The sequence below is a fragment of the Poeciliopsis prolifica genome, unplaced genomic scaffold, assembly GCF_027474105.1.
Source record: "Poeciliopsis prolifica strain line A6 unplaced genomic scaffold, Auburn_PproV2 SCAFFOLD036, whole genome shotgun sequence".
Taxonomy (NCBI): domain Eukaryota; kingdom Metazoa; phylum Chordata; class Actinopteri; order Cyprinodontiformes; family Poeciliidae; genus Poeciliopsis; species Poeciliopsis prolifica.
This window is the reverse complement of record NW_026562411.1, coordinates 2,036,545-2,052,090: the sequence shown is the minus strand read 5'-3', so window position 1 is coordinate 2,052,090 and position 15,546 is coordinate 2,036,545. Positions and strand designations below refer to the sequence as shown.

General features: G+C 39.2%; 1 protein-coding gene across 1 annotated transcript in view; it reads left to right on the top strand.

Moving 5' to 3' along the window:
- Window positions 1-15,546, top strand: part of tmeff2a (transmembrane protein with EGF-like and two follistatin-like domains 2a) — a 105,639-nt gene that overhangs the window by 42,452 nt on the left and 47,641 nt on the right. The window contains exon 4 of the mRNA XM_055052836.1: window positions 6,513-6,539. Coding sequence (XP_054908811.1) covers window positions 6,513-6,539 — 27 coding nt within the window. The remainder of the gene's footprint in view (window positions 1-6,512; window positions 6,540-15,546) is intronic.

Genomic DNA, 15,546 nt, shown 5'->3' with positions numbered 1-15,546 from the left:
TGTTTTTGCATATTATGAAATGTTGTGCAAAAACAGCACAACTGTTCTCAATAAAGCTCATCTTTCATATGACACTTTTAATTTCATATTTACTGGAAGTATTGCAGTTACAAAATAGTGATTTCTCTCCATTAGCAGCATAGCGACAAACATTTGCGCACATTTGTAATAGAAACTGTTGCATACGCTCACGGTGCGTTTAAAGACGGCTGGGAAAAACACGGTCCCGCCTGTTAGCATCAGATAAAGCGTTGTGACGGCGGTCTGTTGCTCCATGGCTGGTGGTGATGTTGAAAACTCTTGATGAATTCATTTCTCTCCAGGCGACTCTGAGATCAGTGGCGACCCTAAAAATGGCCGCCGGGGCCTCAGTGTGAATAAAACATTTATTGTGAAGCAGCAGTTTGGGAAGAAAATTTTCTTTCTTTGAATCCTGGCAGGTAACAGCGTTAATATAGTTCTGGGTTTTTCATTATAGTTTAGGTTTTATTTAGTTTTTTTTGTCTATTCAGTTTTAGTTCGTTTTTAAAGTGCGTTTACTATTTTTTATTTGTTAAATATTGTATAGTTTCAGTTTTATTTGTAATAGTTTGTTTTTTCAGACTTTGGTTCATTTTTAGGTGTAGAATTCAAAAAGATCAAAGTATTGTGATTATGTTCATATATTTGGGGAGCGAAAAAGAAGATACTATTTTCAAATAATGAATTGAATTATTGTTGGTATTTTGTCGCCATTTTGCGCCGTAATTTGCTGAAAGCTGACAAACTGCTTGTGTGGAGAAAAAAAATCAATTTCACATCATTTAAAAAGGCTAAAAAATATATTCATGATCACAAAACTAAAGATATCTATAATTTTAATATGTTTCAGTTAGTTTTATAAACACATGATTTAGTTTCAGTTTATAGTTTTTTCTATTAATTACAATCAACAAATTTTTTTTTTCATTTCAGTTTTTGTACTTTTGTTTTTAACTATAATAACTTGTTTTGTGTCTTTGCCACTTTAATCCTTAAGTGACACGATTAAAGGGATGAGCTGGTTGAAGGAGGAATCTACCAGTTAATGAGTCACACTGTGAATAATGTGCTGATGGTTGAGGCTGAGCAGCTCCGCTGGCGAGGTGATGCGCGGCGCGTTGTAGAGCTATGTGAATCAGATTGGCTGACTCAGTTAGCTGCTCTGACAGAAGTCCATTAAAGGAGCCGTGAATGGAGAGGAACTGTGTGTGTGTGCATGCGTGCGTGCGTGCGTGCGTGCGTGTGTGTGTGTGTATGTGTGCGCAGTCACATGAACCATCCTGCCTGTTTTGAGCTCCTGTGTTTGCTATTGAAGCCATGTGATGACTGCGTGTGTGTGTGTGTGTGTGTGTGTGTGTGTGTGTGTGTGTGTGTGTGTGTGTGTGAGATTCTGAATCATCTGGCAGAGCAGCAGCATAAAGACTCTTTTCTTTCATGCAGCATTTAGAAAAGCTAATTCAGGATTTGTGAACAGGGAGGCTGTTGTGGTTCCTGTCCCGTTATTCTGGCTAAACGAGGTCACTGTACACAAATATTCAGTGTGTGTGAATGAATAGACGTCCTGCAGCGGCCGCACCGTCTCTTCTCAGCTGCTTTCTTACACACTCTGATTTATGACTGAATTAACTTTTCCTGACAACGACACAATGACTGCAAGCCATTTCATTCTCTGTCGTGTTTTCCAGACACATAGAGACGTTTTGTAACGTAGGGCTGAAAAACGGATCACAATATAACACGATGGAAAGATATAAGAAATGGATTTCACATATTGCTGCCCCTTTAATACAGGAAATTTCTAGAAAAACAAGGAAATATGAGTTTGAAATGTCAATCATATTCAAGTTTTGAAACTTTCAAGCTTTTCTCAAGAAAATTTCTGAAATTAAACTCAAAATTTCTCAGTTTTTTGTTGGGAACATACCCTAATGCGCCGTCATAGATTTTACATTCTTCTTTTAAGTGTTTTTAATTGCTGGATGCTGTTCATCAATAACAGCTTTATAAAGTTTCACACACCACTGCGTTATAAACGGCTCCGTTCTCTCAGACTCCATCATCAGCACAGTTTTATTTATCAAGCCATATTTAGACTTGCTCCTTCATGTTGGATTTTTTCTTATTTTTGCTTTTGGTGTCTAAAGTCTGGAATAAACTTAAAATCTTTTCATTTTTCCGTCTTGTTGAAACACTTGAACCGTTCTCAGGAATCATCTGCAGCTCAGCTGCCTATTCCTCCTTTTTCTCCTTAATTTCGACCTGCTGCTGATAAATATCTGTTTGTTTTATAATAAAGTGTGAAATGAAAACAGTGAGGTGTGTGTGTCACTGTGGTAGCGCCCCTGCCTGTGTGGTAGCGCCCCTGCCTGTGTGGGAGCGGCCTTACGTAACTGTTAAACATGAGGCTTTCACGCGGGGGAACAATGGTGGGCGGGACTTCCTGTGATGTAGCCCGCACTGTGCTGCGATTGGTCGGTTTTCTCAGCTCAATCACCGTCAAAACTCAGAATCTGAAGAGATGTCACGTTTAGGGCGGCAGGGTGTCGGTGTTTATCTCCCGATCTGTTTCTCTCGCTCTCCATCCTGCTGAAATCCTGTTAGCAGAAAGAGAGCAGCGTGTGATGGAGACGCGCTTAAAGCCGTTTCCTGCCGAGGGCCGGCGGATTACGCAACAAAGCTGCCGGTTAAACAAAAAACTCCCAGGCAGCAGGAGACAAAGGAGAAAAGAACATGAACCTATCTTTAAATCTGCAGAAAATGTTCAGCAGATCATCATTAAATAAATCAGAAAAGTTTATTTTATATAACATTTCAGCAACAAGGCAGTTCAGAGTGCTTCACATTGTAAAAACAAAAAGTACAGGACAGTTTTAAAGCATCGATGCTCTTCAGGTGACAGAAGGCTGATCTTCTGACTGTCTTCATGTCTCTGAAGGTTCAGGTCTGATTTCTAACTTTTATCTGTAATAACTGAAGCCGTGTGCCGGCTTTAGTGATCGTCCAAAGATAAAAGCTTCAGTTTTTTTCAGGATTCTGATATTTTATCTCCAACATCGGTTACTCAGTTTATCATGTCTAAAATTTAAAAAAGATTTTTGGTTTAAATGTTTAAACCTTTTTTGACAATATTAGAAATGCATTAAAAGATGCAAATAAACAAATAATAAAACATTTTAAATAAGAAAAATATTTTGTCGACTAAATATTATGTATAGATTAAATGTATGTTTAATCTAATATATATTTTAAATTTCTGGTTTGGTTTTGGCAGTTTTGGTTATTTCTCAGCGATTTGTCCTAAATGACATCACCACCGCTGATCCACCTCCTTTGCTGTTGCCGCTCTCCTTTAGACTGAAAAGAAATTCCTGCAAACTTTAATCTCTCTTTGTGCAAATCCCGTTTCCTTCCTGAGGGAAATCCTGACCTGACGTATCTGGAGGGAGCAGCAGGTGTTTGCAGAACCCGACCGGCTCCCAGACAGTCTGGTCCAACCAGCAAACACTGGGAGAAACCTTCATGTTAAGCATGCAAACATGGCCGCCTTTCAGCTGCTTTTAGCCAAAAATATCAGATTGTGGCATTGACTGAAAACCGGAATTAGAAGGAAAAATTTAAAAGTTCTTTTTCTGTTCTGGTTTCCTTCTGCCAAGAAGAATAAAGTTGTGATTTAAAGTCAGCGGACGGGAAAGCTCCAGAGGAAGCTGATTAGCCCAGGATGGCAGCTCTTCCTGAACACACCAGGAGGAACAGTTAAGCTTTAGCTTAGCCAAGCGAAGCAAAACCTCAACGTCTCCCTGCTTCCTCCCCACAGGAGAGCTCCTGAACGTGCAGAACAAAAACCGTCAAATCACTGCAACCAGCGCTGTCCAAACTGCACGAACCCAGAGCCAAAAGCCCAAGTTTAAACTATTCAGGGGCCCAATTCATTTTTCCCATTTAAAAGAATATATTTAAAAAATACTATTCACTTTTTCCCTCACAACAATAAATTAAAGTGAATATTTTGCATTTGACTTTACAGTTATTTAGTTCTTTATTCTCAGGAACAAAAATAAGAATTTCTCCTACAAACTGTACCATATTTATCCAAGTATAATTGATGGATGTGAGTAAAAACTTACTAGATTAAAAGTAACTAAACTAAATCTAACATATTTTTTAAAAAGATGTGAACATGCCACGGAAAATCACATCGTAAAAAAATAAAAATGTCGGAGAGCAAATTTGGATCATTCTTGAATTGCGGTTATGGGCCACACAAAACCAATCCAGGGGCCACAAATGGCCCCCGGGCCGCATTTGGACCCTCCTGCTCTACCCAGAGACGTCACTGGTTTTCTTCTCCATCTCCGACGTTCAAACTGCGATATGTTATTCATCTGAGCGCCTCCGCTGGTATTGTTCTGAAGCTAAAGGTTTTTATTGATTTAACACGAGCCCCTTCTGACTGCAGCCTGATCCTCCAAGCTAAGCCTTTTCACGAAACACTGCACACTTAGTGTCCCGCATGCTCCAAGGTCAATAAAAACCCGCAGACTGGAAAGCGATGGAGGAGGCAGCGTTCTGCAGACAAAGTTCAAAGAAGGATTTTCTTTTTCTCCTTCTGTGATTAAAGATGTGCGTTGGAGTTCTGTTTGAAAAGAAATAAAACCTTGGTTAATATTTGGTGTTGGACGGAAAAGGTTGACTTCTGCAGAGGCAGCTACTCTGTTTTAGTTCAGTTTATTTTATATTCAGAGCAACCACTTTCTTTTTTTACTTTCATTTCTGTCAGAAAACAGAGTGAGCTGAATGAACACAAACTCATCCCTGTGAAAAAGATTTTATATTTAAAGTAAATTAAAAGCCAAAGCTCATTTGCTCATTTTCCCTCTTTTCTGCTTCCCAGTCTGGAAAAGAAAAATAATTTTACACGATTGAAAGCCAAAAATCGAACTAATTGGTGCAGTTTGGCCCCGTTTTGTTGTGAACTTTCTGTTTTTCAACAACAGTAAATTGATTTGATGTAATTACATTTTTGCCTTTTTAAATCAGGCAGAAAAAAGTTTGTATGAACAAGCTAATGGATAAATAATCTTAAAATTAAAACCTGCATCTATTTTTATTGAAACTTTAAACTGTGAAAGTGTAATCCCGCCCCTAGAGAAATCTGGAAATATACATTTACTGTAAATTTTTGAAATTTGCACAGAAATATAAAGCTAGAAACCATAAGGACCAATTTATAAAGTTAATCTGCAAACAAAAGTTAATTTTGGGATTAGTTTCTTTCCAAAGAAACATCACTTTGAAAATATTGTCCAATTTTGAAAGAAAAACTTTAGTTTTTATGTCTTTTAAAAGGGGCTTTAACATTTTAAATTTAATAGCTTTGCTGGTTCATTGGCAGCAGTGCTACCAACTGAGACACTCAAAGCCCAAAACAGGACAGAATCACTAATAAAACCTCTGAAATGGGATCCGTTTGATTCCCGATATCGGACCGTAACCCAAACGTGTTTCTGATAGAAATGTATTGGATCGAACCGGGCCTTACGCCATCCCAATCAATCAATCAATCAATCAATCAATCAATCAATCAATCAATCAATCAATAAAGTTTATTAGTACAGCACATTTCAGCAGCAAGGCTGTTCAAAGAGCTTTATGTCATAAAAACACAAAAATCAACAATTGAACTTTTATAGTCGTTTCAAAAGCAGCTTTAACCAGGTGAGTTTTTGTCAGTGTTTCAGCTGTTTTGCAGTTTTTCTTGAAGATTTGTGGAGCATAGAAGCTGAATGCTTCTTCTCAATGTGTGGTTCTGGTTCTGGAGATGCAGAGCAGAACCAGAAGGTTGATCCAACAGGAGCAGAACTTTAAGCCGTTCAGTGATTATAGACCAACAGCAGTATTTTAAAGTCTATTCTCTGATCTATGAAGACACTTGCAGTAACTAATGATACTGGATCTCCTTGAGTCATTGGTCCTCTAGTCTTGGAGATGTTCTCCAGGTGGCAGAAGGCCGAGTTTATAACAGTGTTTCTGTGGCTCTGAAGGTTCAGGTCAGAGTTCGTCCTGATTTTTAGTTTCCAGCTGCAGTAACTGAAGCTGTGGTGAACTCTGGCTCATTTCTCTCCAGGTCCAAACATAATAGCTTCAGTTTGTTTCTCTTTTTGTCTGAGGCTGATCGGGTTACTGCGCTCCTGAGGATCCGTTTACAGCGGCGATCGGTTGGGTGAGCTGAATCCACAGCGTAGAAAAGCGGAGCGCGCTCAAACTCTCATCCTCTGCTGATTATTCCAGCCTTTCGCTTTTAAATCTGAGTCGCAGTATTGCTTTCTATCGTTGGAGAAATCTCATCTCCCCACAACAGAAAGCATCCTCCCAACACGACCACAAGCCGATAGTCAAACAGACAAACACTTCCACACGCTGACCCAGGCTCATTCAGCTAATGTGTGTCTGCAGCAGCCCGTGGTTAATAACTGTGTTTGTTCTCTCTGCAGATGCCGGGTCGGGATCGGGAGACGATGGTAAGATTACTCACCTCATCCGTCCTCCTACACCTCCTCTGCTCCAACTCTGTATACGCTGCTGCTGCTTTTCTTCAATATGCTTCTCTATGTGTTGTTCTTCTCTGTGACATGAAAAGTTTTATTTTCCTCACGCTGAACACATCTTTACGTCCCGATAAGTTTAGTCTGTGTGGTTGAAGTCATTAAAGCTCTTGAGACTTGCATTTATAGTTTAATTCAGTTTCCTGCTTTTCAACAAACTCCTGGAAATTGTCGACTTTGGCTTGGAAATTTGATGACATTTTCTGACGCACAGATTTTCGCCCAAACTCTGATGAGAGGAATCCATGTTTGATAAAACACTCGCACCGAGACGGCCCACATGCAAAGTCATTTACATTCATCTCCATGGCAAAGACCACGGCTTTCAGACGCACCGGTCCGCGATCGGTTTCATTCTCCTCGGTTTATTTAAGTCAGTATTCATGTAAAAATCATATGTAAGTCACACCTGACAGGATAAGCTGCAGTCTGGAAAATACTGTATCTGAAGTCCATTAAGACTTCAGAGATTAGAAAACAGTCCAAGAGCTCCACGTCAGATGCTAAGTTAGCATCTTTTTAACTGTTTTCACCCACTTCAAAATAAGAGCATGACTGTAAAAGGCTAACCTGAAGAATTTAATGACTAAAGCTTTTAACATCGATTGCAAACTTTACTCAACTGAAAGTTTACAAAACAACAAAGTAAATTTAGGGGAAGCTATGTGTGCTTAACGTTATGAAGGTTATCAAATGTGCAGAACTGCTGAGCTAAAAATGAGTTCTCAGAGTGAGAAGCTCATCAGGTGAAATGAAGCTTTGGAGAAAATTAGTGCTTTAGAATTTATTAGTAAAAATGAATTAGGAGAATCTGGATTCACTAAACATCTTCAAAGTTGTGATGAGTTTTGTATCCATTTCTACAGCTTGCACATAAACTGACAAGTTGCTTTTAAACCCAGTCGAGTTTCTAAAGGACAAATATCCATGTTTTATGTTTAGATGTGTTACGACTGTAGGTGAATGCTAATGTGAGACGGATGTGTTAGCTGACTCCTGATGCCGCCGCTGTCAGCAGACCGGCTGATTACGCCGTGTTTGCTCGGCCTTGTTGTCAGACAGTGAAGATGCTTCTTGTTTCTGTTCACACACAGGGAGGACATGAACAGCTCACAGGTTTATTTCATGACCTCGATTATTGTCTCGTCACTTGGCTTCATTTCGCACCGTACTGCAGAAAGAAGTGGGGAAAAGGTTATTGAAACGTTTAAGTTCTCAAGTCTTTACAAGGTAATGGTTTTGTTTAAGGTCTCTGCTATCGTTAAACTGTTCTCACGAAGAAACTATTATCTTACGATCTGGATCTGATGAAGGTCTGGAGCGACTTAATCCCACAAATAGGATGTGTGAGTTTTCAGTCTCAGAAAAGCTTTTGGTTTGTAAATCTTCCTAAAGGAAAGGAATGATGAATGGATGTGAAGAGGAATCAGAACATTGGCGGGAGGAGGCACCGGATGAAAGATGAGAAGCATAAGGGAGGACGATATATTGGATTGTTTTGTGGTTGAATTAGATGTAATGGTAATGAAATGAATTTGAGTGAACTGGACAGAATGGATCTCAGGTGGAAAAAGGTGAAATATTCCCTCTGGGTCAGGGAGTGAGTTGGAGCTTCCTGGAGAAACAAATGTTTAAACCTCTAAATTCAAGAATTCATCCCTCACATGTGGTCAACATTTGTGGATCACAAATAAAGTATCAGGATCTTGAATATAAACAGATAAAATGAGTTTCTTTGGAGAACTTGATGGATAATTCCTCCATCTCCTGGACAATCTGTAAGTTCTTCCTGAAGGAGTTAGAGAGAGAAACTGTTTAAATTGAATCCATCTTTGTAGAAGGCTTATGTGGCTTTGGTTTTATTATTTAGAATAAGAAGACTGTTTTTGTGTCATTCCACCATGAAGCAATGATTCCTGTTTAGTCCAGTCCGCTTGTGTAGAAAGTCCGGTTCAGTCCTCGGCCTCGGGTCGGTTTAAATGAACTGTGGTTCGGTTTGAATGTATATGTGAACGGCAAGTGGACCAGATACTGCTCCAAAAGCAGGAAGTGGATTACAGTGCAGGGCATTCTGGGTAAATACATTCAAAACGAACATGCTAGCCTAGCGCTAACAGGTGAAATGGCTCGTGGTCTTTTACTAAGACAAAAGAGAAATCTTGTGACACTTTACATTTTTAGTAGAAGGAAGTTGGGCTCAGTGTCTTCAGAGGTTGTAGTGTTGTTTCCTTCAGTGGTTCTTAGTGCAGCGCCCCCACAGGCCAGGAGAGGAACAGGATGCTCACAGGGTTTGATTGGACTCAGAGCAGAGAGAAAGAGAACTTTTAATGTAACAAATATTGCAACTTTTCCCCCCAACTAAACCAAATCTACCGCACTGTCAAGTGTGAAAACGACCTTAGCAGCTACAGGGAAATCCCTGGTGACCAGAGTGACCCCGGTCCTGACCCTGAGTTATAACGCAAGTGTTTACTAGAGCATTCAACTGAATAAAAGCTGCTCCACAAAGACAGATAACTTCAGTTTCTGAAACTTGATGCGGCTGGCTAAAGGCCTGAAAAACTGACCTGTTTTGGCAAATCAAATGGTCTGCATAGAAATGAAACATGTTAACGTTAACGGGGTCTCATAGACCGTGAGTGACTCCAACTGTCTGACCCAGATAAACCTGGCGAGTGTTTAGTTCAGAGCAAGGAAATGTTACGAATGAGACAGGAAGTGACATGATAGCTACGTTTCCATCCAATTTGTCATGCGAATTCTGAATTAACTTTTAAATTGTTGCAAGAAAATAAAATGTGAATTTGTTGTGTTTCTATTTACTGGTTTGGAGCGAATCATCAGGCAACAAAGAGCGTAATCTCATCAGATGTTGACACAACGTATGGCTGTAAGAAACAGGAAGTAGAGGTTGCAGTCGGAGGGGGAAAAGAGCCCCCCCCCCCCCGATTTGGAGGTTTGTGCCTCTGAGTTTTGCTACGTTAAATGTTTATTTAATAAATATTTAACTTTTGCAAAATTGAGGAAGTTGATTCAAATGTTTGTTTCTATCAACTTTTTCTAATATGATGCTTGAAAATGTGTCAATATGTTTGAAAAACAGACGGCTAAAATCAGCACACATGCTGATATTCCACAGTTCATTTGCATATGCAGCTCCTGCGTTAGCTGTGGTGCGTTTGAGCTTCATTAGACTTGAACACAAGAAGTGTGTTCAAGATTGAAAGAAGAGATAGAAATGGAACGGAGCGATAGAGAAACAAAAACATGGTCAGAGGCCGAAGGGCTGTTGATGTAAAAACGCTGCAAAGCTGATAACAGAGGAGAGGAAATGTAAGGCTGAGATTAAAAAACATCCTCCAGGTATGTGAGCTGGACACATGGAGGCAGGAGCAGGACGAGTCCACTCATCGTGACACCGGCGTTCCCATCATGCTTTGTTTGTCAAGCTGCGTCGCTCTGAGATCCGTCTTAATAAAACCTAAAAGCTGAGAGGAAACGGAGCTTGCAGACTGAAAACACTCAGCAGCAAAGTTAAAAATGGTTGATCTCTGCTTACACGTTGTTTTTTCGGCTGGAAATGCAGTGACATTATACAGTTTCAAATAAAACTGTAGAAAAATTTAAAGTTTTCTAGCATCTCAGAATTTTACTCTACAGAGTTTAATTAGTTGCCTTATAAAGTTTTAAAAGATTTTAAAACTTTAAAACTTTGAAAGATTCTTAAAATGACAAACAACCCGACCATCCTCTTCATCTGTCAGTCAGAGGGCTCTTCAGATTCACTGTAATACAGACTGCTACTGGAGCTCTTTCCTCCCAACAGCCATCAGTGTCTGCAACGACTCAGAGGAAACTGAATGACATCATCAGACTGATCAAAATATAAGGTTAAATGGAAATGTTGGTATTGTAAAGACTAAAACAACAGTAATTATTACAAGTAACAAAATCAGTCACAAGAAAAAAATTTATCCAGATCAGTTTCTTTCAGTAAAAACTTAGAAACTTTTACAAAAACAACAGGTATGTGTCTGGTGAATTTTTGGTTAAAAAATGTTTGTTTTTTTACTCAAGAGCAGACGCACTTCATAATAAAATTACTCAAGTAGAAACACTCGTAAAAGGCGAATCGATCATTCAGGAGGGAAATGGAGAATTAGGAAACAACAGCTGAGGGGCAGAGAGTGTGTTTCTGCACCAGAGGAGGAAACACAAACAGCCTCGGTCCACACAGGGCGGGAGGAGAGGTCAGCGCGGGCGGAGGAAGCCTGCTGGTGCTTTACGAGCCGGGGGAGAAGGTTAAAGCAAGAGGCTGTAAAAGATGGCTTTGAGGGAAGCAGCAGTGGAGACCCATCCTGCTGAAAATCAAATATATTTTAACGGCCCGCCATAAATCCACACACATAAACCGGGATAAGCCAGGAAGTTGCCAGTTTCATTGGCTGCAGGCAGTTTGTGTGACTGTGTGTGTGTGTGTGCGTGTGCGTGTGGAGTAAAGCTGCAGAGCATGCATGGCTGCGTTCATGCTTCAGAGTGTGTGTTCTCTTTTATTTATTTATTTGCATCAGATAAGTGAGAACACGAGTCAGCTGTGCAGAGCGGAGAGCCGGCAGTCATGAGAGCGGTCACATGGTCTGACGCTCGTCCAAATCAAATTGTACAGTGGAGGGGAAATTGAGTTTCGCTCACATGATCTCTGCTGGGAGAAAAAAACGACAAAAGCTTAAAACAGAAGGTTTCTGAAAATTCACAGATTAAAAGAAAACAACGTTAAGTTAAGTCTTATTCTCTCTGAGGCTAAAAATGACGGACGGCGGATAAAAACATTACAATGGAAGATGAGTGTGTTTATTATCTATCCACCCAAACTGCGGCCCGGGGGCCATTTGTGGCCCTTGAAGTGAATTGTGCGGCCCCCAACTGGATATCTTCAGTCATATAGTTACATTAGTTACATTGACTTGAGTATGATTTTGGAAAAGATGTGCTTTTAGGAGCATTTTTACCATGCTGTCCTTTGAGTAATTTTATTATGAAGTATTTCTTTTACTTGAGTAAAAACAATCATGTTTTAAACCAAAAAATCACCTGACAGACCTGCAGATTCTAAGTTTCATCAGTTTTAAATTGAAAGAAACTAATTGTGATCAAAAAATCATTTTGTAATCATGGCATTTAAATTATTTAAATTTTGATCTTTCAAACACCAAATTTCCACTTAACTTAATATTTTGCTCCATTTTATACAATGTTTCAAATATTAAATGATTAATAATTTGATCATTTATTCAGTACTTCAGTAGACTTCTTAGAAAATATTTTCTTATTCGAGTAAAAATTTCACAATTGCTTTGTGAGAAATGCAGTTAAAATCACGCATGAAGTTTTTTCATTCAATAGTCTTTAAACAACATGGTGGCGACGAATATAAGCAATTAAATAAGATGTTATTTTTATCAGCCATTCAAATCGGCATGATGCGAGAAACTATTTCCATTGCAGTTTTACAAAATGACTGAAAAACTGTCTCATCCAGCGCAAAAGAGCAAGAAAACGTTTTATTGACTTTAAGTTGATGCGGTGCCAAAAACTAAATTTATTTTTGTAATTCCAATAGAAACGCAGCTAAAGTTGCCAACGCAGTGACTTTACTATTATATTTAAGAATTTTTCAAACCAAAAATATGTTATTTTTAGAAATGTCATCATTGGTGAAACATGGCTGGATTCTGACTGAAATATAAAATCACAGGAGAATAAATTTAGCTGCATCTGGACTTTCACCTTATTTTATTGGACTGGTCCAACCGCATGAAGCTGCCGTCCATCAGAGGACCTCCATCTTGTTTTTTATTCATTTCCTACTGCAGAAGAATATTAAGTCTCATCGATTATTTCCACTTCCATCACCTTTCCACAGAACTAGAACCAGAAATGATTAGATTTCATCTCCCAAAGTTTGGATCTCGTTTTTATTAGATGATAAAAAAAAAATATGAATGAGTTTTTTCATAGTTCTGGTCATTAATGCATGAATTTTTATTTATTTATTCTGTCAATTTCATTTGTAAAAGAGGAATATTTGTTGAAACATATTCGTCAACAAATACAAAACTTAGTAATGTCATTAAAACTTGTAGAAGAATAAATTTGGACCTTATCTTTCTCTGTAGTTGTTGAAGAAAACAAGCCATCCATCCTTCCTGTACAAACAGCCCATTCAGACCAAATTAATCACGACCCGTTTAGGAAGAACTTGCCCTTTAGAACCTCTATTAATTATTCAGCTTTAAAGCCCCCAGATGTGCGTCTAGTCTGAGTTTTTCTCGGTTTATTAATGCCTATAAACATCATTTGATCCGAGGCTCTGGTTGTGAGTCAGCAGGATGCCGCCGGCAGCCTGACCTGACCTGACCTGACCTGACCTGACCTGACTTCAGGTCCGATCCCGACGCTCATCCAAACCAATTGCTCCCAGTAAATGGTAAAAAATGGCTCCATTGTGACTCCTCAGTGGAGTCTAATTACCAGTATTTACACCCAGCTCTAACCTCTCACTGCATTTCCTTTGGAAAAATAACTTATAAATGTAATATGAAGATCTTTTTCTCTGTCTCCACTGTTTGTGTCATATTTATTTTTGGTGCCTGTTGACTAATGAAAAGATTTGCTGAGTATTGGGGCCTAATTGAAATACAATAGCCTGACTGAGGTAATTAATCCAATGATCAGACCCACAACGCTATGGATTTGCCAGCACTTCATTAGTTTGAATTAAGGAGCGAGGCTCCACTGTGGTGTGATTATGAATTCAATATCAATTGATCTTCCTCCGTTGGAAGCAGCCCACAGAAATAACCTAATGAGGAAGCAAAAAATAACACTTTATTGTTTTATTGACTTTTCAAATATGGTCAATGAATCTTAAGGTGCCCACAGCACCTACATTAAGAACAAATGGAAGAATAAAATGGCTGATTTCTGCGTCTCTAGCGGATTTCAAGCATTTAGGTTAATATAGAGGGATCCATGGTTAGCTAAACATGTGCTGTAATTTTTCTATTCACCTAAAAGTTGTTGTTTGTTTGTTATTCGTAACAACTCATAACTCCAAAAACCACATATTTTCATTATATTTTTCACCTGCGGAGGTCGCTATTTTTGTCACCTGCTCGACACATGTTAGGCTGATTATAGTGGGCTGGACACCATTGAAAGGAGCTAACACCATTAGCTACAGCTAACATCATTACCTGGAAATACCAACATTAGCGGGAGCTAGCATAAAATTAAATCAAACTGGAAGATAATGAATGGATGTTTAAAGTGAAAGTTTTCGGAACAAACTATTTTAACATATTTGAGAAACTGTTTTGGTCCTAATGCTAACTGTAAACAGCTGGTGTTAGAAACTGGAGCTCTTTGTAGCATTTGTTCTCCTGCTGGGTTAGCATTTCCCTATACAGAGGGACACATGGTAGAAATTATTTTGTCAGTCAAATCAAAGCATTTTTTCTCAAGTTCATACAAAATCAACAGATTCCAAGCATGTTTTTGCGCTAATTCATAATTATGAGTTTATTGCAACTTTCTGCAAAAATGTTCAAAAACATCAAATTTAAGCGATGCTAATTCCCACCTGCAAAATGCTGGAGGGACAGGTATGGGTGAAAAGACGTTGATATTTTAACAGTTTCTTTCTAGGTTTTATCAATGCATTCTGCCACAACCGGCCCTTTAAGAACATTTATTTTCATGTTTGAGGCCCAAAGTGAAAATGAGGCTGGCACTCCTTAATTAGAGCTAGCTAACTAAGGGATGTTAAGGTGTTAGCTTAGGAGCTACAACCGTCAGCAGGAGCTATACGTTAGCGACTGCGTACGTCTATTCACCACTCAGTACTTTCTATGTTGTAGATCGATACAGTGAGTGAAGGAGCTAATCATTTCAATCTGAGCAATAGAATAAAATAAAATAGAGAGTGAACGTTCAGTTTCCAGCCTGACCTTTGGTTCCCCTGCTGATCGCTCCATCTAACTCCCTCCAAAGTGGCGAGCTGCTGCCCCAGTCACACAGCTATCGCTATGGTAACCACGTTAGAGGTTTAGGGAAGTGAGTAATCTAATCTTCCCACTTTGTGGCACAGCGATAAGGCTCACCACCACCAGCCCACCCGTATCTGGGTGTGTGTGTGTCTTATTCGCTTATTCTACGCTGCAAGTCTCCCTCACACAGAAAGCCTATGGAGCCAATTTGCTCCCGTTAATAAGAGGAAGACTCCGGTTAAAAAGTCCAAACCCGGCTGAAGTTGACATTTGGCACCGATGTCTTCAGCATTACGGCAGAACAAACTTCAGCCTTAAACAAGTTTCACATTTTCATACAAATGACTGATTGCTCATCTCTGCAGTCATATCCAGCCGTCATATGATTGCATTTGTTTTTAAAAGATGAGACGCCTGCAGAGGAATGAGGATGATGACTGGAGGTTCATGAGACATTTATTGGAGTAACTTTTTGGAAGAAAGTACTTTTATCAGAGTAATATTAACGAATCCTACTAGAGTAAAATTTCCACGTACTTTAATTAATATAGAACAAATAAGTTTCAACCAGACATGCAGCCACACACTCAATTAATATCAAAGTGAGACATCCTGTTTGTACGCCAGCTTTGTTGCTCCCTGAAGTGCAAGATCTGTCCGTCCATCCGTCCCATTGCCAGTGAATAATGGCCTTAAGCATATATTGATCAATCTGATCAGCTGATTAATCGATCAGATCAGCCTCATCCGTCCTTCAACGTGTTTGGATGAAAATGGATTTCTCAAAGTCTCTTTCCTGCTGATGTGCGATAATAAACCAAATCACAGACCCACTGTTGCCATGACAACCCTTCACCTTAATACAAGAAGAATAC